At 42.9% G+C, this 23567-nt stretch overlaps 2 protein-coding genes across 2 annotated transcripts in view; one reads left to right on the top strand and one right to left on the bottom strand.

The window, feature by feature from the left end:
- Positions 1 to 585: 585 nt before the first annotated feature.
- Positions 586 to 23567, bottom strand: part of GPR20 (G protein-coupled receptor 20) — a 153884-nt gene continuing 130902 nt past the window's right edge. Inside the window, exon 2 of the mRNA XM_086967058.1 lies at positions 586 to 2432. Coding sequence (XP_086823184.1) covers positions 1350 to 2414 — 1065 coding nt within the window. The 5' untranslated portion in view covers positions 2415 to 2432 and the 3' untranslated portion in view covers positions 586 to 1349. The remainder of the gene's footprint in view (positions 2433 to 23567) is intronic.
- LOC147724749 (uncharacterized) lies at positions 18500 to 23155 on the top strand. Its single transcript, XM_086918107.1, has 2 exons — positions 18500 to 19636; positions 22799 to 23155. Exons 1-2 carry the CDS (start codon positions 18500 to 18502, stop codon positions 23153 to 23155), a joined length of 1494 nt encoding a protein of 497 aa, XP_086774233.1.

Consider the following 23567-nt stretch of genomic DNA (forward strand, 5'->3'; position numbering starts at 1 on the left):
CAAGAAGAGTTGATCAAAAAACATTCAAACATCATTCAAGACTGGCCTGTTAACATGAATACATTTTATTTACTTACCATACTTTACAGAACATTTATTTACCTAAAAATAATTTATTTGTGTGAGAAAAAAACACTGAATACTGTTCCCTCAGTTTCTTCAGTTTTCACTACATATAATCCCACAGTAATATTTCACACACTCTTTGGTTAGCTTTTTAATAGATAATCAATAAACATGTTTTGTGTTGTACTGAAGAACATCATTACTTTGCAGACCAATGCATGACCACACCGTATCTTTGATTATCATGGTTACCTTGCACCGGTCGACTCAAATATTACATGTGCACACTTTTGGTCTTCTGTTTTTGTGGGTCTTCTTCATCAAATTTACGTATTGCTTATCAAGTAATGCCACTTATCAAATTACTCATTTGATACTCTACACACAAAAAAGGTATGTTACTCTGTTCAGTTCAGATGCCTCCTTCACTGGCTCAGGATGTGATCCTATGACTGTGATAGCCCCAGTAAAGATGGCCACCTTTTTTCTGAGTATTGAACTTTGACACTCAACGATGTAATATATAAACATTTCTTTAATACTAAAAAAGAGTTGAAATCATTAAGAATCTGCATTTATACAGATTGCAAAGTTATCCATTGTATTTAAGAATATTCAGGAATATTAAATAAAAAAAAACAGTTCATAAAAATGTCTGACTTTTTTTAACTTTAAAGTCTTCTTCAAAAGTGGATCTTTGTTGATGTGCCACTGAATCAAATTATGCATTTTGAGAATGATCCTTTCTCGTTTCTGCCTGAGCCATTGTGGTGGTGGAATGTTGGCAGTACTCAATACTCAGTTTTTCTTCATCAAATCAACAATTTTAGTAACGGAAACACCCAGCATAACACTAAATTGTCCTACTGACCTCAATTGAAGAGTACATGAAGCTCATAATAAATGCAGTTGAAACAGAGATGGTTCACATTCAACATATCCCTTTTCCTATTAGTATGCGAATAATTCAGAACATACTTTTCATCACAATAAAACAATAACTTGGTTGAGGAAGCAGACTAAAATAGATCTTTGATCATTTTGAGCATGGCAGCCATTTTGGATGTGCCACATATGCCGTATAATGCTGAAAAGGCATTGTATTCTGTTCATGCCCACTTGTGGCTTCTCTTTCCAAATCTCAGCAAGACCTCCAAAGACTTGAATTTAGCGTTGAGAGCCTTTTCAGTGCCTTCCAGAGAGCAGCCATTGTTGTACCGTTTGCAGAACCCATGCCACATAGTACCATAATGTATCTGAACTGATGTGAGTCCTCTAGCTGGCTATAACTGGACATTACTGGGCAAAGGAAGGTTCACTGGAGAACTTATAATGTTTGATATCGCCGTTATGGCGCCCGACCCTTTGGAGCTCTTCTGCATGCTGATGATATCTCCGCTAATTTGCTCCTGCTCATACTTCCTGAAGATGTTTTTCACAGTGGACTGAAAGTTGTTTGTGACAAAACAGTAGACAATGGGGTCCATGCAGCTGTTGAGGCTGCTCAGTGTCACCGTGACATGATAGACAACCAGGCTGACGTCGCGGGGCGTGTCTGGCTTGGCGCAGATGGCTACTTGGCTGACATGGAATGGAGTGAAGCAGATGGTGAAGATGATAAGCACCGTGATGAGGAGCTGGACAGCTCTCATCCGTCTCTCGCGACTTTGGTGCATGAGGCTCGACTTGGACAGGGCGCACATGATCCTTATGGTGAAGATGGTGATGATTATGAGCGGGAGGAAATATTCAAAGACCGTCAGGACGAAGAGCTGGAAGAGGCAACAAGAGGAAACATTGATGGCTGATGTTAGAATGGAGAAAGTCACAATGATGGCAAAGAGCCAGATACACACACACATTCCCTTGGCAAAGTTTGGGTTTCTCCACTTCCGCGAGGCTTCCACTTGTACAATGGCCAGGTAGCGGTCGACACAGATGCAGGTAAGGAAGAGGATACTGCAGTACATGTTCACAAAGTAGCTAAAGATGTGAACAAAGGAACACGAGCTACAGTCCCCCGCACTATAGTACATGATGATGCGTGTCGGCAAGGAGAATCCCACCAGTAAATCGGTGATGATAAGGTTAATTGTATAGATAACAGAAGTCGTTTTGTTCTTGGTCCGAAAGCAGAAAACATAGATGGCCAAACTGTTCAGTACAATGCCCACAAGGAATATTATGGAGTTCATCACCATCAGGGCTATCCACAGCTTATAAAATGTATTGTAGAGTGTAGTGTCCAAGTGGGCCAATGTGTTCAGGAAGGGGCAGGGGGTGTCATTTTGAGGCACGGCATGTGTCATTTTGGTCAAATCTGGCCTTTCGGTCGATGTGGTCTGCATAGTAAAAACTTGAATCACCTAAAAAAGAAACAGATCAATATATCAGTACAATGTTGCTTCAGAACATGTTTATTGCCATTGTGAAGACTTTTGATAAGTTCAGAGCTGATGTCACGATAATATGAATTAATAGCAACAGCGTTGAGTTTGTGAGGCATTATGAGTTCATCTATAATAATTACAGCATATGATTTATTCTTCCTATTGCATAAGGGTTGCTCTCTTGGCCCATGGTATATGCATACTAAATGACTGACTATGTTACAGTTTCAACTAAACTTACCACAATGCTGCTTCCCCTACAACACATCTGAAGGATTTAGTGTACACATGCATTGTAGAGAGCAACACTTCTAGTACAAAACATATGCTAAACATCACATACACCTTTGTGTTGCTAAGCTCAGGGGATGAGTGCAGCAGTGAGGTATCTCTGTTGATACGTCACTGCATCAGTTTACCCCTTGTGCAATGCGACACAGCAACGTGCTTGCTGCACTGCATTGCACAATGTTTTAGTAAAACTGTTCCTTTGTGTCAGGCCACAGAAAGTGGGCCTCAACAGAACTTTTTGCTGCAGCAGCTGTTGTGAGCTTAGTTCTGTCCAAATTAAGATGACCGTCTGGCACTACTCTGTATGACTGTTCCAGATGTTACAGGAGGTGTGCAGCCTCCTGTAGAGAGGCCCCCAATGTGGGATCAAGTGGTTACTGCAATGGTATCTTACATGATGGTGCAGGATGAATAAGCAATGCGGATTACTGGCATACGTGTGGGTAATGATTATTAGTTGCATGGCTATGGTTCTTTAAATATGAGTGTAGTAAGAATTCCTGGCATGGCTATGGTGTTTATATACCAAGGTAATGTACACACTAGCATTGTGACTATAGGCCTGATTTAGATCTCGGCGGAAGGTTTACTCCGTCACAACGGGGATGGATAACCTGTCCGACGAAATTTAAAGCCCATTATATCCTATGGGATTTATAATTCAGCGGACGGGTTATCCATCTCTTTATGACGGAGTAACTCGTCTGCAAAGATCTAAATTAGGCTCTATGCAACGTTAAGTCTGTATGCATAATACTTTGTTATTTCTCATGGCCTTGGTTTATAATGGGCATTTTGCCCATTGGGTTACACTATATATCATAGGGGAACTGCTTCTCTTATTCAGTGTTTCATGTAAGGTGCAAATCTTTTCAATTGGTACAATCATAAAGTGCATCTGTAGAGAAATATGGCTCTTGGTCATGAAATATAATGTTATATAGTTTACATTTAGATCTCCCGGCTAAACCTATATATTTTTAGCTAATATATGTGAAAAAGCTATGCTTTAATATCCAACATTTGGCTTAATACTTTTTAGAAACACAATCCTCTTGGAAAGGGTCATTGCCTCTCACCATGCTCTTTTATTTGCCATATCCTGATGTTGGTATCAGGCCACTGACTGTACTCTTTGACTGTACTTCCCTTCAGTTCTTTAACCTGGCATATAGTCAATTCATATGTTCAGGAAACATCTACTTAAATGAGTCTCTTGCCCACAACATCAATTTATTTATTTATGAGTTTTGTTAAGAGCTCGAGAGGCAGCTTTAAGGCTTCTGCAGAGTCTTTAAACCTGGAAGGTATCCAATATGTATATATCAATAGCGTCCCTACTTGGTACTACTCTAACAATACTCTGGTTGATGTCATAGTTTGGAACCCTTTTTCCTTGTGTTATGTCATTTGGTTGTTGTTAGACCTCAGCTACAGACAGCTAAGTTATCTGTAGACACTTTTGTTGTTCCCAATACATTACATGATTGCTTAGAATGGGCTCCTTCATGATTGGATGGCTTTATTTCTTTCTCAAGTGTCTGCTCTTGATTCAACGGCTTTCAACCCCATTCTTGTGTTTGCCCCTCTGTGAGAATATGCATAGACATCCTCTAATTTTGAGGACTGATTCTGCTGGCTTCTGAACTCTGTGCACTGAGGTAGTGCCTTCCAGTCTCAACTGTATGTTTTCCGACTCCGAAAACATGGTATAAGTGGCTAATCACCACAGTGGTTGTATTAAGTGTTGTGTCTGTCCAGTTTGTTTGATTATATGTTGTGTGAAGTGGAATTTATTATTTTTTCCCCCTCCATTATGCTCCGTCCTGTGTGGGGTACACCAGGGCGTATTGTAAGCAGGCCCGATGATGAAGCATGTCACATACCTCGGTATGTGAGTGAGGGCAGTTTTTCCAAATAGAGCGATTTGCCCTATTGGGGCTGACTCTATTCTTTACCATATTAGTATATACGGTATTAATATTGACTCTTCCCACCCCTTTCGTGTGTACACTAATGTTCTCTCGGGGGTTTCGGGGTGGCGGAGTATAAATTGTCTTTAACCCTCGCCCCTTCTTTGTGATTATAAGTGGCTAATCCCAAATTGGAATATTTTGCTTCCCAGTAAGACCGTGGTACATGGTGCAGGGAAATACACCGATGGCATGGAAAAGTAAATGTCACTTGTGGACTGGAACCCACCAACCAGGCAAGTAAAATGTGGTTTCGGCCCACATGTGTAACCTGACAGCAGCATCTTTAAACCTCCAGATGTGCTGGTCAAAATACCCCTGCTATTTTATTAGACTGTCTGCAGCTGGCCTGTTACTGCTGCCTTTGATGAGGTGTGAAATATTCCCCTGCGGGCAGGTACAGTGGCTTGGGTCGGCAGTAAGGCTTGGGTGATGTATGTGATACAGTCTAACCCAAGAAGGGCAGTTAAGGAGGGTCCAGGAACATCCGTAACACAAAAATGACCATGGGGAGGCCTGTATATTTATAGTTTAGTGATAAGGGAAGCCTGGGGAAAATGAGTGTTTTGATCCCGGGATACACTTCAACTTCCATAGCTTGAATCTCCATGGAGGAGTGAGCTGGCGCCAGTACCAGTTTAGAGTGGCTGAGTGGGCCTGCTTATTACTGTAGACACACCCCAAGGTGTGAAAATGGCTGATAGCCAGAAACTGGTCCTAGGATGCTTGATTCCGGTCCAGGAAAGACATGGCTTGGCAGTTCGGACTGGACTGTTCCCATGAGGCACAGGGTCAAGGCTGATTTGCATGTGGCCATGTCTGAACTGGGGTGGTGTGGAGTGCAAATAAACGATGGATTTAGGCCCAGATCTCTGTACTGGGGTGAATGTATGACATTGTTCTGCATTCTGTCCATCAACTGTTGTTTTTGCATTGGACACCCCAAGGTGTGCCACAAGCTCCTTCCAGGGGCAGAATGATTCTGCTATGTTGGATTTCATTGAGAGTTGTGCACCTTGGGACCGTTTTCAGTGAGGCAAACAGGTTGTATTACAAAAGTGGGAAGGACTGCCCTTGGAAACTTTTTATCCATTGGTCAGGGAATGTTCCGCAGTCGCTAGTGAACCGGCTACTGAACTGAACAAAAATAGCATCTCCTTCCCAGCACCTCTGAACACTTTGTGGACATGTGGCAGAACAGAAATGCACTGGATCTGCTGTCTGCGACCTGTGTGGAGTCCTGAAGGGCTGGCCCTGCCCCCTTCTACCGAGGACTAGGAAGGGATGGTTTCCTGACTTTTTGTGAAGCTACAGGGACCAAAAAGATGAAGAGACCTTTCATAGCATGAACAGTGGCAAGTAGACCCTCACTGGACTCTGCCAGTGGCCTCTGCTGAAGTGCTTCCATGACTAATCACCCAAGACTATCCACTCCAGGTGCAATTACGACAGGCAGGAATATCAGTTTGGTCCTGCTCAGATCTGTCCAACTTCAGCTGATCCTCATGGCAGAGGTATCCAGCTTAGAGATAACCCGCCTAGTTACTGCCTCCAGACTTGTCCCACTCAAGGTTTTTGAGTGCTAAAAAGGAGGCTAATTCAGAAGGCAGAAATCTTGACTGAGCGAAGGCGCAAAAAGTATCTGTCCAACAAGAGAACTTCGACTGTTGCATTGCATTATAACATTTTTATATCCTAGTAAATATTTATTGGCTCTATGCTGTAGTTGTTTTAATAGCGAAATTGTTATGGGCTTTAAGAGTCTGGAAATGCCTTTTCCGTACCTCCTGAGGAAAATCCCTTTGCTTTTGCTCGAACCACTCACGATGGTTCACAGCAAACAGACAAAAAACAAGCACTGCCAACCAAAGCCAATAGATCTGGATTTAATGTGCTAACATGTGCATACAGGAATTCACAGATGCAGTTTGCATGCATTGACAGACTGAAGCTAGACCTATTAGCTTTGCTTTCCCAATATTTGTTTTGCAGTGTTATAGTGATGCTCAGAGGAGAATTTTAGGTAGACCTCAGTTTCATCAGCTTATTTGTGTATACTTAGTTGGAATCTCCTTAATACTTTCCTTAAGAGATCAACATATAAGTATAAGATTGGAGGGGCGATAATATAGAGCTGATCCTCTTCGTGGGGAAAAGATATGAATTCTGCAGTGTAATGTCCAATTTTTACTTCCTTGCAGTCTCTCTACAGACATCAGTTGTCTGTTGAAGAAAGCATTGTACAAATTGTCCGACAAAGCCAATCCTTGCTCAAGACTGGATGTCTTTCGTGCCACTCTCAGTTGCCTTGCTCTGATTTGTTGCTTTCCTGCCTTTCTTTGTTTGACCACAGGAGCTTTTTCATGTTACTACTGGGAGATTCAGCATTGTCCTGCTTCAAACTGCATTGCGTCTAAGAAATGAAAGCCATGTTTAAACATGAATTCATTGCCTTTCAGTGCCACCTAATGGTCACTAGCAACAAACTGCAGCAGAACAGGCATCAAAATCTATCTTCTATATATATATATAAAAACGAATGTATGTCTGTCTGTTTGTCCTTTATGCATTACTACACCATTCATCCGATTGGCATGAAACTTTGGGAAGTTGTTGAGTACAGTCCCGTGAAGGTTTCTGGCAAAAAAAAAAAAAGTTGTTAAAAGTTGTTGAGTACACTCCCGCGAAGGTTTCTGGCATAAAAGAAAATAAAATAAAAATGTGTTAAATATCGGCCCCCAAGGGCCCTCATAATCTTTCCAATACTAAACGTTTACAGTTTCCAGTGTGACTCGCTTTTGCAATGACCATCAACAAAGCACAAGGACAATGCTGCAAGTGTGTGGACTAGATTTGGAGAATCCGTGTGGCCAGCTCAAGCGTCGGAAAACCTTCTCATTTATTCGTGTACACACCAGACGGAAAACAAAAAATACCGTGTATCCACAAGCACTCGAATAAATAAACAGAATTAAAACAACACTTTAAAATTTTTCCATATTAAAATGAATACGTTTCGATAAAAATGACACAATATAAATTGAATGTTATCATAACAAGTTTGCTTAAATTTCCTTTCTTCTGAGATTGCAGCAACGCGCGACAGGTAAGCTAGGCTGCTTTAAACAAGCACTGTCAATCATTGGCTGCTGACGGAGACACAAAGATCGGTTTGACGGGTGGGAAGAGGGAGCCGGCGGGAACCACGCGGGGGAGTGTGGGGAGGGTTAATAATCAAAATTAGAAAAACAAGACTTATCTTGTGGTGCCGGACACCTCCTGCTCCTATCTTCCTGGTTCCAGCAGTCCCTGGGACAGCATCGGACTCCACATCCATTACACGCGCTGCTCTCAAGCATGAGAGTAGGATGAGGATTGGCCTGAATGGGCTGAAAAGACACTCGCTCAGGCACAGGGATTCAGTGCAGTCCAGCTGTTTTGCACAGCCTGGTTGGAAAAAACAAAGTGCGCATGTGTGTTTGGCCGGCCTGAGAAGGCTGAACAAACTGAAATGCGCACTTAAAAGTACACATACCACTCCTCCTCCACCCCTCCCATGCCCTGTCACCGCGCTCCCTGCACACACCGTCTCACAGCCGGCAGTTAGTAGCATATTGTTTTATTTTTCAGTGGTTGATTCAGAGCTAGTGGGGCGACGCTCCTCCGCCATTGGGGAGGAGCTGCCGCTGCTGGCAATGTCAATCAAGTCTCACTTGTATGTAAAGGTAAACGAGATTTCTTGACGTTGTGAATACATATTCAATCCATCAGTTATGTGGAATTAAACCTAGTTAGCTGGAGTGCCACCTAGCCCAATAGATTTTCAAGGATGTTGATAAAAGTGGAATGGCAATTGCATCAAATGTCAGTGTCAGATTTAGTGGTAACAAAATGCAAGATTTGACTTTGTGTAGAGCTTTGATGAAAATATGGATCACAATTACAATGACCATTTTTGTGTTATACACTTTCCTGAAGGCTGCTTGCCTAACACCTGGAAGGGTGTATTTAGTGTGATGTTTCGTTATTTGAACAGGCATAATCTTTAAAGGATGTTTTCTAGGAATGGAGAACTGTTACAGGTAAAAACATGGATTGCAATATCTTCTGAATGTCTGGAGTAGGGTCCTAAAAATGTGGAAAGAGTCTGAGATTGATCACTATTTTTTCTATGGTGCTTGCTGTGGAATTTTCTAAGATCTCATGTGTATGATGAAGTTTTCTTGTTCCTTTTGCGCTTAAATATTGCTTAAGTCTTTCTGTATTTCATTAATGACATTTTGACATAGAAGAAACTTGCACATTCCATATTTGTTCTTAGAGGTACATGTAAGATTTAGGTATTTAGAGATTTAGGGTGTTCTATATTGTGGTATTCCATACGTAGGTCATTATAGAATGTTATGTGGTCATGGTGGAATATGGGGGAGTTGGAAGTGGAGTTACTGAGGAGAACGGTAGTTTATTCCTGCTCGCCGCTGTGGATGTTAAGTTGTCTTTCCTTGTGAATAAATCTGGTCTTGGAACCTTACTTCATCGTGGACTCATTTACTACACATTCCTTGGCGACGTTTGGGATTCTGTATTTATTTATGGAGGACAACGTTCACTCGCTTTTCAAGTGAAGGCAGCGTTCATTTGCTTTCCTGCCTTTCTTTGTTTGACCACAGGAGCTTTTTCATGTTACTACTGGGAGATTCAGCATTGTCCTGCTTCAAACTGCATTGCGTCTAAGAAATGAAAGCCATGTTTAAACATGAATTCATTGCCTTTCAGTGCCACCTAATGGTCACTAGCAACAAACTGCAGCAGAACAGGCATCAAAATCTATCTTCTATATATATATAAAAACGAATGTATGTCTGTCTGTTTGTCCTTTATGCATTACTACACCATTCATCCGATTGGCATGAAACTTTGGGAAGTTGTTGAGTACAGTCCCGTGAAGGTTTCTGGCAAAAAAAAAAAAAAGTTGTTAAAAGTTGTTGAGTACACTCCCGCGAAGGTTTCTGGCATAAAAGAAAATAAAATAAAAATGTGTTAAATATCGGCCCCCAAGGGCCCTCATAATCTTTCCAATACTAAACGTTTACAGTTTCCAGTGTGACTCGCTTTTGCAATGACCATCAACAAAGCACAAGGACAATGCTGCAAGTGTGTGGACTAGATTTGGAGAATCCGTGTGGCCAGCTCAAGTGTCGGAAAACCTTCTGATTTATTCGTGTACACACCAGACGGAAAACAAAAAATACCGTGTATCCACAAGCACTCGAATAAATAAACAGAATTAAAACAACACTTTAAAATGTTTTCCATATTAAAATGAATACGTTTCGATAAAAATGACACAATATAAATTGAATGTTATCATAACAAGTTTGCTTAAATTTCCTTTCTTCTGAGATTGCAGCAACGCGCGACGGGTAAGCTAGGCTGCTTTAAACAAGCACTGTCAATCATTGGCTGCTGACGGAGACACAAAGATCGGTTTGACGGGTGGGAAGAGGGAGCCGGCGGGAACCACGCGGGGGAGTGTGGGGAGGGTTAATAATCAAAATTAGAAAAACAAGACTTATCTTGTGGTGCCGGACACCTCCTGCTCCTATCTTCCTGGTTCCAGCAGTCCCTGGGACAGCATCGGACTCCACATCCATTACACGCGCTGCTCTCAAGCAAGAGAGTAGGATGAGGATTGGCCTGAATGGGCTGAAAAGACACTCGCTCAGGCACAGGGATTCAGTGCAGTCCAGCTGTTTTGCACAGCCTGGTTGGAAAAAACAAAGTGCGCATGTGTGTTTGGCCGGCCTGAGAAGGCTGAACAAACTGAAATGCGCACTTAAAAGTACACATACCACTCCTCCTCCACCCCTCCCATGCCCTGTCACCGCGCTCCCTGCACACACCGTCTCACAGCCGGCAGTTAGTAGCATATTGTTTTATTTTTCAGTGGTTGGTTCAGAGCTAGTGGGGCGACGCTCCTCCGCCATTGGGGAGGAGCTGCCGCTGCTGGCAATGTCAATTAAGTCTCACTTGTATGTAAAGGTAAACGAGATTTCTTGACGTTGTGAATACATATTCAATCCATCAGTTATGTGGAATTAAACCTAGTTAGCTGGAGTGCCACCTAGCCCAATAGATTTTCAAGGATGTTGATAAAAGTGGAATGGCAACTGCATCAAATGTCAGTGTCAGATTTAGTGGTAACAAAATGCAAGATTTGACTTTGTGTAGAGCTTTGATGAAAATATGGATCACAATTACAATGACCATTTTTGTGTTATACACTTTCCTGAAGGCTGCTTGCCTAACACCTGGAAGGGTGTATTTAGTGTGATGTTTCGTTATTTGAACAGGCATAATCTTTAAAGGATGTTTTCTAGGAATGGAGAACTGTTACAGGTAAAAACATGGATTGCAATATCTTCTGAATGTCTGGAGTAGGGTCCTAAAAATGTGGAAAGAGTCTGAGATTCATCACTATTTTTTCTATGGTGCTTGCTGTGGAATTTTCTAAGATCTCATGTGTATGATGAAGTTTTCTTGTTCCTTTTGCGCTTAAATATTGCTTAAGTCTTTCTGTATTTCATTAATGACATTTTGACATAGAAGAAACTTGCACATTCCATATTTGTTCTTAGAGGTACATGTAAGATTTAGGTATTTAGAGATTTAGGGTGTTCTATATTGTGGTATTCCATACGTAGGTCATTATAGAATGTTATGTGGTCATGGTGGAATATGGGGGAGTTGGAAGTGGAGTTACTGAGGAGAACGGTAGTTTATTCCTGCTCGCCGCTGTGGATGTTAAGTTGTCTTTCCTTGTGAATAAATCTGGTCTTGGAACCTTACTTCATCGTGGACTCATTTACTACACATTCCTTGGCGACGTTTGGGATTCTGGATTTATTTATGGAGGACAACGTTCACTCGCTTTTCAAGTGAAGGCAGCGTTCATTTGCTTTCCTGAAGGAAGTTTCATTGAACCTCGCAACCAAATAAGGATTTGTACTTATATTTCTCGACCTCCTGGTAACGTACATTCTATGGCAATTATTATTTTTTTCTTTCTTTGTCGGAAAATCTATTTCAACCTAGCGCTTACTTATTCTCAGCGTTGACGGTTTTAGATTTCAACCTAGCGCTTACTTATTCTCAGCACTGACGGTTTGAGACCTTGTCATTTTCCGCCATTTCTACGTTATTGTATGGTCGAGATCGATAATTTTAAAGTGTTTACTTACTTTGTTGCACTGGCTGAGCCTAACGTTAATCTGAATGCCGTTTGCACCCTGCATTTTTTTAAAACTCCGTGCGAGCTCTGGTCAGAACTATGTGCATGCGACACTTCTGCGAGTAGAACTTCCTCTGTACGACGCTGTTACTCCCGCAAAGAATTGTGGGATCCACCTTTCACCTTACGTGACGTGCTGACGTCATTTATGTGCCGCCATTTTGGATATTTACAGCTGCTCCTTCACACAGAATTTTACACGGAGGAATTGAATTTAATATCGGCTGCACATAAAGAGGAATTATATGCGAGAATAATTGTTTTGAAGAGATCGGTGAATCATCAACTTGGTATTAAACTGTGAGAACGTTATGAGTCAGGTATTTTCATTCTTTTCTTCTTTTGTTTTGTTACCCATTTTGTTTTGAAGTGAAGGACAAATATTCTATTTACTACGAAATATATCAAATATCGCTGCTCCTCCACATTTTTTACAAACTGCTGGTGATCCTAACATTGAATGGGATTTATGGTTTCCAATGTTTGTTGCCTATGTGGACGTACTTGAAAAAGATGGATGCTCTGCCAATAGGAAATTAGCCTTGTTAAGACATTGTTTAGGAGGCGCAGGCATCAAAGAATTTGACAATTTACCTCCTATTGATGACGCTGGAGACATGGATGTTTTTGAGAAAGCCACTAAACAAATGAAAATTCACTTTGGAAGGAAAATAAATACAGTTATGGAAAGGTTCAAGATTTATTCTCATGTCCAAAAACAAGATGAATCAATTGTGGATTGTGTCTCTGCTCTGCGCTCATTAGCTTGTTCGTGTGCGTTTGAAACCATCTCTTACGAACAAGTTCTTAGAGATCAGATTATGATGAGGACTAAGAGCAAGAAAATTCACGAAAGACTTTGGTTAGGCACGGAAACTTCTCTCAGCGCTGTCATTAACATTGCCAAAGGAATTGAACAGTCAGAATTATTTGTGTCTGAGATCAGAGGTCAAGTATCTAAGCCACAGAACACCGAACCTGAAGTTTCTTTAGTTAGGAATCAAACTAATTCCAACACTTTTACTAAAAGTACATTTAAAAGGGATAGTGAAAAGAAAGTTGCAGAGAACAAGAACTTATCCAAGAGAAACACCATTACTTGTTACAGATGTGGCAGTTTTAACCATGTTGGCAATTATAGAGGGTGTCCTGCTTGGGACAAAGTGTGCGTCAAATGTAAAAAGAAAGGGCATTTTGGCAATGTTTGGCGTTCTCTTCAAAAAGTTAATTATATTTCTCAGGAAGAAGATGAAGTACTTCACAGTTTAAATTGTATTTTGTCTGTGGACGAGGTTGAGCATACAAAATATCCCTCATGTTCCACCTTAACGGATAACAAACCAGTTAAATTAATGGTAGACTCTTGTTCATGGTATACCATTATTGACATGAAGTTGTTAAATAATTTATGGAAAAAAAAAGAATTGTTAGTCCCAGACATTCAACCTGGGGGCTACTCAGGACATAAAATAGACTTGGAAGTTTTTTTTGGAGCTGACATTCAATTCAAAGATAGAATTACCAAAGGGGAAGTGTATGTAGCCACTAAAGGGGTAGCTATTCTTGGATGGCCACATCAGCGAGAATTAGGCATCAAGCTTGATCCTAATGCTACTCCACCAGTGTGTGTGGTGTGTACGGATGAGGATTAGTTAGTTGTAATGAATATTCTTGATTCAGGAAAAGTTAGTGAGGATCCTGTTTTTGTAAACAACATTAAGAAAAGTTATCCTAATGTTTTTAGGGAAACCGTAGGAAAATATTCGGATTTCCAGCATAGAATTATTCTTAATGATGGGGCAATTCCAGTCAGACACAGAGTTAGGAATGTTCCATTGGCTTATAGGGGTAAACTCAAGGAAATTTTAGATGATTTAGTGGAGAAACAGATTATTGAACCCATTGAGTCGTCCCCTTGGGTTTCTCCCATTGTTTTATCACTTAAAAGTTTAGGAGATCTTCGCTTATGTGTGGATTTACGCAGTTTGAATAAAGAAATATTGGTTGATAAACATCCCCTACCTAATATTCATGAATTGATTTCCACCTTATCAGATGCTACTGTTTTCCCAACTATTGATCTGGCCAGCGCCTATCATCAGGTGGAATTGCATGAGGGGTCTAAGAATTTGACTGCATTTGTTACTCCGGAAGGCATGTTTCAATTTTTGAGAATGCCTTTTGGACTTGCTAGTGCTGCATCTGTTTTTCAACGTTTAATGAAAGAATTACTCAAGAATTGTAAAGGGGCCATAGCGTTTCAAGACGATATTCTGATATTTGGAAATTCTTTTGATGAACATGACAGTAACTTACTTTCTGTGTTAAGTAATGTTCAAAAGAAAGGTCTTACGTTAAAGATCTCTATATGCAAGTTTAGGCAATCTAAAGTAGAGTATCTGGGTCATTAAATTTCGAAAGACGGAATTAAGCCTAAAATTAACCACGTTCAGAGTATCACCATGGCTCCCATCCCGACTTCAAAAGAACAGTTGCTGTCCTTTTTAGGGCTCACAGAATTCTATGGTAAATTTGTTCAAAATTATTCCACAATTGTGTATCCTCTGCAATCTTTGTTGAAGAAACAGGTAACATTTTTGTGGGGCAAGAATCAACAAGAATCTTTTGATATTCTCAAAAGTAGAATTGTGGATGCTCCTTTCCTAAAACCATTTTCTGTGGGTAAAGAATGCATAGTATGTGTTGATGCAAGCAATGTAGGTTTAGGAGCCGTTTTAATGCAAAAGGACAAAGATGGAGAATATGTTGTATCATATGCATCTAGAACTTTACGTGATGAAGAATTCAATTATTCTACTATAGAAAAGGAGTTGCTTGCGTGCACTTGGGCGATTCAACATTTTCGTCAATTTCTTTGGGGTATGAAATTTTCATTAAGAACTGATCATAAACCACTTGTGAGTATGTTGTCTGCAGGTGGTGGTAGGATGCTCACTGCTCGATTAGCAAGGCTTGCTGCAAAGCTGCAGGAATATCGGTGTGAAGTGGTTTATGTTCCGGGACGTTTAAATGTTCATGCGGATTGCATGTCATGTTTTCCCATTGGTGATAGTACGGGAATTGTGTGTACTGAAGAATGTGATGTTGCCTATACCATGAGTGATGTGAATCTAATTACTGCGAATGATCAATCTGAGTTCATTTCTGAAGCTGTTTGGATACAAGCTATGCAGCAGGATGAGGTTCTTAAGGAGGTAAGAACTTTCTTAAACAAAGGTTGGCCTGAAGAAAGGAAATTGTGTGGTGAATTGGCTTCATATTTTAAAGTGAAGGACGAGTTGATGGAAAATCATGGCATGTTGTTAAGGGCTGACAAAATTGTCCCTCCCAAAAATGTTAGAGAATCCATTTGTAAACTAGCCCATGAAGGTCATATGGGAATGTCGACAACTAAGAGAAGTATTAGAGAGTTTTATTGGTGGCCTAGTATGGATTGTATGGTAGACAGATGAGTTAGAATTTGTGCTCCTTGTGCAATGAGTGATAAATCTGTGAAACCTATTTCTCTGGGTGTTACTCCTGTTGAATTTGCTCAGGGCCCGTAGAGAAAATTGGGCATTGACATTATTGGTCCTTTTAATTATCAACCTGGTAAAGATATGTTTGCAGTGGTTTTAATTGACTATCAGCCAGATTCAGCATGACTTTGCAGCTTTTCTATCCAACTGTGGTATTGTGCATAAAAGAGTATCAAATTATTTTCCACAAGCCAACAGTCAGGTTGAACGTTTAAATAGAGTGATTAAGGAATCGTGTCAATTAGCTATAAGGAGTGGTTTGAAATGGAAGAGGGCTTTGCAGGCTACTCTTTTAACCTATTGCATGTCTCCTAATTCTGTGACAGGTTTGTCTCCTTTTGAGATGTTGCGTTGTAGGAAGCCAGGTTCTAAACTTATGCCTTGGTGGTTAAAAGGAAAGAATGGTTATAATTTGGAATTGGATTTGAAGGGTGTTAGGGATCGTGTAGGTAGGTAGCAAGAGAAAATGTTGCAGAATCCTAAAAGGAAAACTAATACTTCAAAATTGAGTGTGGGAGATTTGGTGAAAGTGAAGTTTGGTGGACAAATTAACAAGGGAGCATCTAGATGGTCCAGTTCTGCAATGGTTGCAGAAGTTTTTAGTAAAGCTGTAAGGGTTGAAGGTGGAAAAATTTGGAATTTTAGGCGTATTTCAGTGTGTAAGTCGGATATTAATACATCTTCTCAACAGTACTCTAGTTTTGATTCTACTGAAAATCAGCTAGTCGTGGACAATGACTCTGGTTTTTCTGGCACACATGAAGTTTTTGTTAATCTTGCCTCTCAAGGTGAGGTTAATGTTCAAGAGAATACTGTTCATGATGACATTTCTGACAATGTTTCTACTGACTTTGATCAGGATTCTGTTTTGGCACGGAAGAGTTTACGTGAAAAACATACTCCTGTGAAATTTAAAGATTTTGTTCGTTTTTTAATGTTTTTTTTTGTTTTGTTTGTTTTGTATTGTTTTGTTTCAATTTGTTATTTTTTGTTTTGTTTCTTTAAAAGGGGGAGGTGTGTGGTATTCCATACTTGGGTCATTATAGAATGGTATGTGGTCATGGTGGAATGTGTGGGAGTTGGAAGTGGAGTTACTGAGGAGAACGGTTGTTTATTCCTACTCTCCGCTGTGGATATTAAGTTGTCTTTCCTTGTGAATAAATCTGGTCTTGGAACCTTACTTCATCGTGGACTCATTTACTACATATATATGTATTTTTGCATCTTTGTTTTTCCAATTCTTGCTCAAAGTTAGAGATGCATCAGGCTGACTTCACACGGTAGAGCTTAAGAAGAGTATTGCAAAGAGAATTTTCTGGTAGTCTGACCAGTCGACCATTACTGGGCTATCTATTTAACCAATTCTTTCCAGTACACTGAGTCTATGATCCAGCCTTTGTCATGTGTGGAATTATTGAAAGATAGTTTTAATATTGTTAATTTACCAAAATGTACCCAGAGTTCTGGCTTGGGAGTTACAGTTGATCTTCTAATGAATTCCGATGCTCTGAGGGATGTCTTATTTGTGAACCTAGAGAGTTGTACTCTCTGTTCTTTTAGGAAGGTAAAGTGATGTACTCCACTGCCCTGGCAGATTACAGCTCCTCTGAAGGTACTGATTGTTTGAGGAGCAGCCTCCAAGTTTAAAGAGTCCTCTCCGCAAACTTGCTTGTTTTTCAAAACGCAACCTCCTAAAGTAGGAACTTGGTTTTGAAAAACAAATACTAATGACCATGACATCGTAGAAGTTTTCTCCTAGGGTGCTGGGAGTAATTTTTCATTTGTTTCTCTTCGGAACCACTAGGCTTTATATGGTGGCCCTAAAATAAAAAACATACATCGGACCATGTGCCCTAAATAGAGAGAACAGTCTGATCTACTTACACTGACGACCCTGAGTCCGTCAAGCTATCAGTCTAGTTTCAACCAGCAGAAACATGATGATCCGTCTGACTCTAAAGAGAGAGCGTAGACACTCCATGATATTTTCGCCAGAGTACACATTCATTTAAATTTTAAATGAGACCCATGATTTCCGCCCTAAGGTATTCGAAAAATGTGAAATACACTTCATTCTGCCCTCTGTACAATGTGCTCTGTTCACCCAAAGGATGAAATAATTTTGGGGCAGCCTGAGATCATTACTGGGTTGACAGTGTGGTCCAAACATTGTTTTTTATATTTGTATGTTGATATCAAGGAGAAGTAAAATGTATTTTATCTTTCTTTTTGTCACGGGTCTGACTGTCAAGAGACATCTGAATTTAAAGACTGGTGGTGCGCCACCCCCCTTTCACCTTGCGTCTTGTCTCAACAGCCGCAGTCTTCTACGTGGCATGAGGAAGAAGGAGACCCCGACACGGAATGGCCATCAGGTATGAATGTATACGGCTCCTTTAAGGCCGACGGCTGGGATTGTGGAGTCACGCCCCTAGTGACGACAAAAGGAGGAAGCACAGCATCGAGGACGGACGGCGTTTTCCCCGAGGAGGAGATCGAGGAGAAGAGCAGCACGGAACCAAGTCCAGGAAGAGAAGCAGACGGAAACGACAAGCCAGGAGGCCAACGGTCGGACGAGTCGCCCTGCCACGCGCCCACGGGAGGAGCGTGGCTTAAAGAGGTACGGGGCCGGGTCGCGGGTTGGGTTGGGAGGCGGAGACAGCCCCCGGCGTAACACTTCCTGCAACCAAACCCTTACCTGAGCACGAGCACCTTCCGTCACTCCCGTAGTTAATTGGAGCACTTCACGGGGTTTGCGTATCCCTCACTCCCGGTCCTTGTATGTGTCCAACCAGATTGCAGGCAGTAATTCGCCTTCTCTTGATTTCCTTTTCTTTCCGGTACCACGTGGAATCCTGTCGTTGAGGCGTATCAAGATAAAGACTTCCACGACCAGAAGGCACCGCGGTATTCAGCGAAACCCAGAGACTAAAGACTACTTACCTGTTCATGAAGAAAACGTATATAACAATAAAGCCCTCCTTAAAACCTTTAATCAAAGACCCAGTGTTTCTCTTTGAGCCGGCCCCTCCCGCTCCAGTGGTCGAGCCTCCAATCCTTCCTGAGCCCCCGGGACAAGTGGTGTCAGAAGTGGGATCTACTTCATCATCCATCAGAGAGATCAAGATGGAGACCCTGATCGACCACCTCATAAAAGGGCAGGAGAAGTTAGGATGGGCCGTGGAGAACCAGCTGTCCATTGCTCAAGCGGACCGAGAACTTTTTACTAAAACAATGACCGCACACGTAGAGGGTCTTAAGTCCATACCCTCTGTCCAACAGGCGGCCACGGGCGAAGGACGTGTACACACGCCACATCCGTCAGGGATGGCCCTCCAAAAATATGTACCCGGTGAGGATCCTGACGCCTTTTTGGTAAACTTTGAAAGGGCGGCTCGGGCTATGAGCTGGCCCGAAGAAAAATGGCCGTTCTTTCTCGCCCCTCTACTGACTGCCGAAGCCCAATCTGCATATCAAGCGGCGAATCCCCTGGGGACAACCCCATATGCGACCATTAAAATGGTCATATTGGACCATCTAGGTTTGGACCAGGAGGCCTATAGGGTCCGTTTCCGAAAAGAAAAAGGGGTTCCTGGGGAAAACCCGAAAACACTGTTCTTCAGGCTAAAAATGGCGGCTGACAAATGGCTTCGCCCTGATGTCTGTACCAAGGAAGAAATACTGAATAAAATCTATGTAGAGCAGTTTATGGAGGCGTTACCCTATGCGACCCAGCGTTGGCTCAAACAGCATGTCGGCCTGACCGTAGAACAAGCCATTGAGATGGCATCCCAATATGCCAGAGCCCAACCCAAGTCTATACCGTGGGAGCCAGAAAAAAACTCCAAAGGTACTCCTATCATCAAAACGGACAAAAAGCCAAAACCAGTACTCGAGGCTCCCCGACCCTACAGACCTCCCGGTATGATGGTTCCTCCAACAAAAGGTCCTCAGTGTTTCGAATGTGGCGAGTGGGGCCACATCGCCAGGTTGTGTCCCAAAAGGAAGAGCCATGAGGAACCCATGGAGGTCGGGTATCTACCCCGGACTGTGATGTATTCCGCCGAAATGGGCAGCACGTTTTACGTGAGTATAAAGATGAATGGGTTCCAATTGAAAGCATTGTTAGACTCAGGGTGCAGGCAATCTGTGGTACAGTCCAGATTCGTAACCCCGGATCAGATGAATCATAAAACTCCCGTATACATCAGGTGCGTCCATGGGGACGTGAAGCCTTACCCCGTGGCCTCCATCACTCTCACACCGCAGGATAGGGACCCCTGTACTGTTAGCGTAGGGGTAGTTGATTCCCTGCCCGAAGATATGATCCTGGGGACCGACAATCCAGAATTCCTGTCCCTATTTAAGGAACACCTTTCCACAACCAGGAGTGGGGTGCATATACCATCCTACCTATCCCCCGAACCCTGGGTTATTGATCGCAGTTTCAGATTTGCCCAGACGGAAGACAGATCCCTTTTCAACGCCTGGGAAATCGCCCATAGCTCAGACAATCAGACCCCTCCAGTATTCCCCCGCTTTTTGATCAAAAACGATTTGTTATACAGACAAGCCAACCAAGAAGCAGAGATGCAGCTATTGGTTCCCCAGTCTTTCAGAGAACAAGTGCTATTCTTTGCACATGCCCACTTGATGGCAGGACATGCCGGCAAGGAAAAAACCACTGACTGTATCCTGCGCAACTTCTATTGGCCGGGTATTTACAAAGATGTTCAAGAATTCTGTGCCCGGTGCGAGGTCTGTCAACGTAGAAACACACAGCGCCCTCCGGCTGCCCCCCTACAAAGGATGCCCTTAATTGGTGTCCCCTTCGAGCGAGTGGGCATGGATCTGATAGGGCCCCTACCAAAGACGGGAAGAGGCTTTCTATATGCATTGGTAATCGTGGACTATGCCACTCGATTTGTGGAGGCTTTTCCCTTAAAGAACACTACTACAGCGGCCATCGCTGAAAAATTTGTGGAACTTTTCAGCAGGGTAGGATTTCCTAAAGAAGTATTGACCGACCAGGGGACTCCCTTCACCTCAAAATTAATGAAGGAGGTGTGTGCCTCATTGGACATAAAACACTTGAAAACCTCGGTGTATCACCCCCAAACTGATGGTTTGGTGGAAAGATACAACCAGACTCTGAAGCAAACACTAAAGAAAATGCTGACGGCGGAAGGGCCCGCCTGGGATCGGCTCCTACCTATCGCCCTTTATGTGATCAGAGCCCAAAAGCAAAGCAGCCTAGGATGCTCATCGTTTGAGTTACTGTATGGGAGGATGCCCCGGAGTCTCCTAGACATCACCAAAGAGATGTGGGAAAACGAAACGTCCCAGGAGCAAAAATCCATGTTGGAATATACCTCTCAGCTCCGAACTAGACTGGGTAAATTAAGAGAACTCGCCTATACATCCATGGAACATCAACATGAGAGATACAAGAAATCGTATGACAAAGGTAAAAGATTAAGAACCCTGGATGTAGGAAAATGGGCTCTAGTGCTACTGCCTTCCATCAGTACTAAGAATAAGCATGAGTGGCAAGGCCCATATCAGATCACGGAAAAAATCGGAAACACTACCTATAGACTCCGATTAACCCCTCACAAATCACAAATCTACCACATCAATCTCTTGAAAGAGTGGTTGGGACCCCTACCCCGGGTGGGACAATTCGTAGGGCAGATGGATGTCCGACATGACTCTACTCTAGAACAGTTGGTGGTGAACCCCGAGCTGACTCCCCAGGAAAAGCAGGAGTTAACAGAGACTCTAACCCCGTATAAAGCAGTGTTTTCCGACTTACCAGGAAGGACGGAGTTAGCAGAGCACTGCATCGAAACTCTTCCTGGGGAAGTGGTCAAACAAAGACCATATCGAATTCCAGCAGCAAGAAAAGAGATTGTACGGAAAGAAGTGCAAGACATGCTCGAATTGGGAGTCATACGCCCTTCACAGAGTCCTTGGTCATCCCCGATTGTTTTAATTCCTAAACCTGATGGCACAAAAAGGTTTTGTATGGACTTTCGTGCATTAAATGCTGTCTCGCATTTTGATACGTATCCGATTCCTCGAGTCGATGACTTGATTGAAAAAATTGGAGACGCCAAATATATTACCACCATTGACCTCACGAAGGGGTATTGGCAGGTCCCCCTTCGGGAGGAGGATAGAAAGAAAACAGCATTTGTAACCGATGAAGGTGCTTTTGAGTTCACCGTCCTGCCTTTCGGATTACACGGCGCCCCGGCAACATTTCAGCGTCTGATGAACAAAGTCTTACAACCCTATTCACGCTTTAGTTCAGCTTACTTGGATGACATAGTCATTTACAGTCAGAACTGGAAGGAACATTTGAGACACTTACAAACCATTCTGGAAGCCCTACAAACAGCAGGTCTACACATCAATGCAAGAAAATCTCGAGCAGCTTTTCAAAGTGTGAAATACCTGGGCTACGTCTTGGGTGAAGGAACCATCGCTCCCCAAAGCGAAAAAGTAAGAGCGATAGCAGCAGTTCCGTTCCCCAATACCAAAAGGGACCTTAGAGCCTTTCTTGGCCTGGTGGGTTATTACAGGCGCTTTATTCCAGGCTTTGCAGAGTTAGCAGCCCCCTTAACCAATCTGCTCCGCAAAGACGTCAAGGCCAAGGAATTTAGTAACCCATCGAGAGAGGCCTCACAGGCTTTTCACCGTCTTAAGTCTACGATGACAACGGCTCCTGTTTTGATATCACCGGATCACAGCAAACCCTTTGTGTTGTCCACGGACGCTTCTAATCAGGGGATTGGTGCGGTACTATCACAAGTCAAAGAGGGCGTTGAACATCCGATACTATACGTCAGTAGGAAATTGTTCCCCAGGGAGTGCCGATACTCTACCATCGAAAAGGAGGCCTTGGCAATCAAATGGGCAATTGACAAATTAAAGTACTACCTGGAGGGCAAGCCCTTTGTTCTACATACTGACCACGCTCCCCTAAAATGGATGCACCAAAACAGTAGCCACAACCCCCGAGTGTTGCGATGGTTTCTGTCCTTACAACCCTATGCATTTACTGTGCAACACCGCAAAGGAAGAGACAATGCAAATGCAGACTTTTTATCCCGGGTGTTTCCTCTCCCCGATCGGGAGATGCCAGGGGGGGAGGTGTGTCACGGGTCTGACTGTCAAGAGACATCTGAATTTAAAGACTGGTGGTGCGCCACCCCCCTTTCACCTTGCGTCTTGTCTCAACAGCCGCAGTCTTCTACGTGGCATGAGGAAGAAGGAGACCCCGACACGGAATGGCCATCAGGTATGAATGTATACGGCTCCTTTAAGGCCGACGGCTGGGATTGTGGAGTCACGCCCCTAGTGACGACAAAAGGAGGAAGCACAGCATCGAGGACGGACGGCGTTTTCCCCGAGGAGGAGATCGAGGAGAAGAGCAGCACGGAACCAAGTCCAGGAAGAGAAGCAGACGGAAACGACAAGCCAGGAGGCCAACGGTCGGACGAGTCGCCCTGCCACGCGCCCACGGGAGGAGCGTGGCTTAAAGAGGTACGGGGCCGGGTCGCGGGTTGGGTTGGGAGGCGGAGACAGCCCCCGGCGTAACACTTCCTGCAACCAAACCCTTACCTGAGCACGAGCACCTTCCGTCACTCCCGTAGTTAATTGGAGCACTTCACGGGGTTTGCGTATCCCTCACTCCCGGTCCTTGTATGTGTCCAACCAGATTGCAGGCAGTAATTCGCCTTCTCTTGATTTCCTTTTCTTTCCGGTACCACGTGGAATCCTGTCGTTGAGGCGTATCAAGATAAAGACTTCCACGACCAGAAGGCACCGCGGTATTCAGCGAAACCCAGAGACTAAAGACTACTTACCTGTTCATGAAGAAAACGTATATAACAATAAAGCCCTCCTTAAAACCTTTAATCAAAGACCCAGTGTTTCTCTTTGAGCCGGCCCCTCCCGCTCCAGTGGTCGAGCCTCCAATCCTTCCTGAGCCCCCGGGACACTTTTGTAG

This window comes from Lissotriton vulgaris, chromosome 4_1 (genome assembly GCF_964263255.1).
Source record: "Lissotriton vulgaris chromosome 4_1, aLisVul1.2, whole genome shotgun sequence".
In the NCBI taxonomy this organism is placed as follows: domain Eukaryota; kingdom Metazoa; phylum Chordata; class Amphibia; order Caudata; family Salamandridae; genus Lissotriton; species Lissotriton vulgaris.

Coding starts and splice junctions, on each gene's coding strand:
- LOC147724749 (XM_086918107.1), top strand. CDS start 18,500: ATGAAGAAAACGTATATAACAATAAAGCCCTCCTTAAAACCTTTAATC. Junction 19,637..22,798: donor AAATGGGCAGCACGTTTTAC/GTGAGTATAAAG, acceptor TTGTCTCAACAG/CCGCAGTCTTCTACGTGGCA.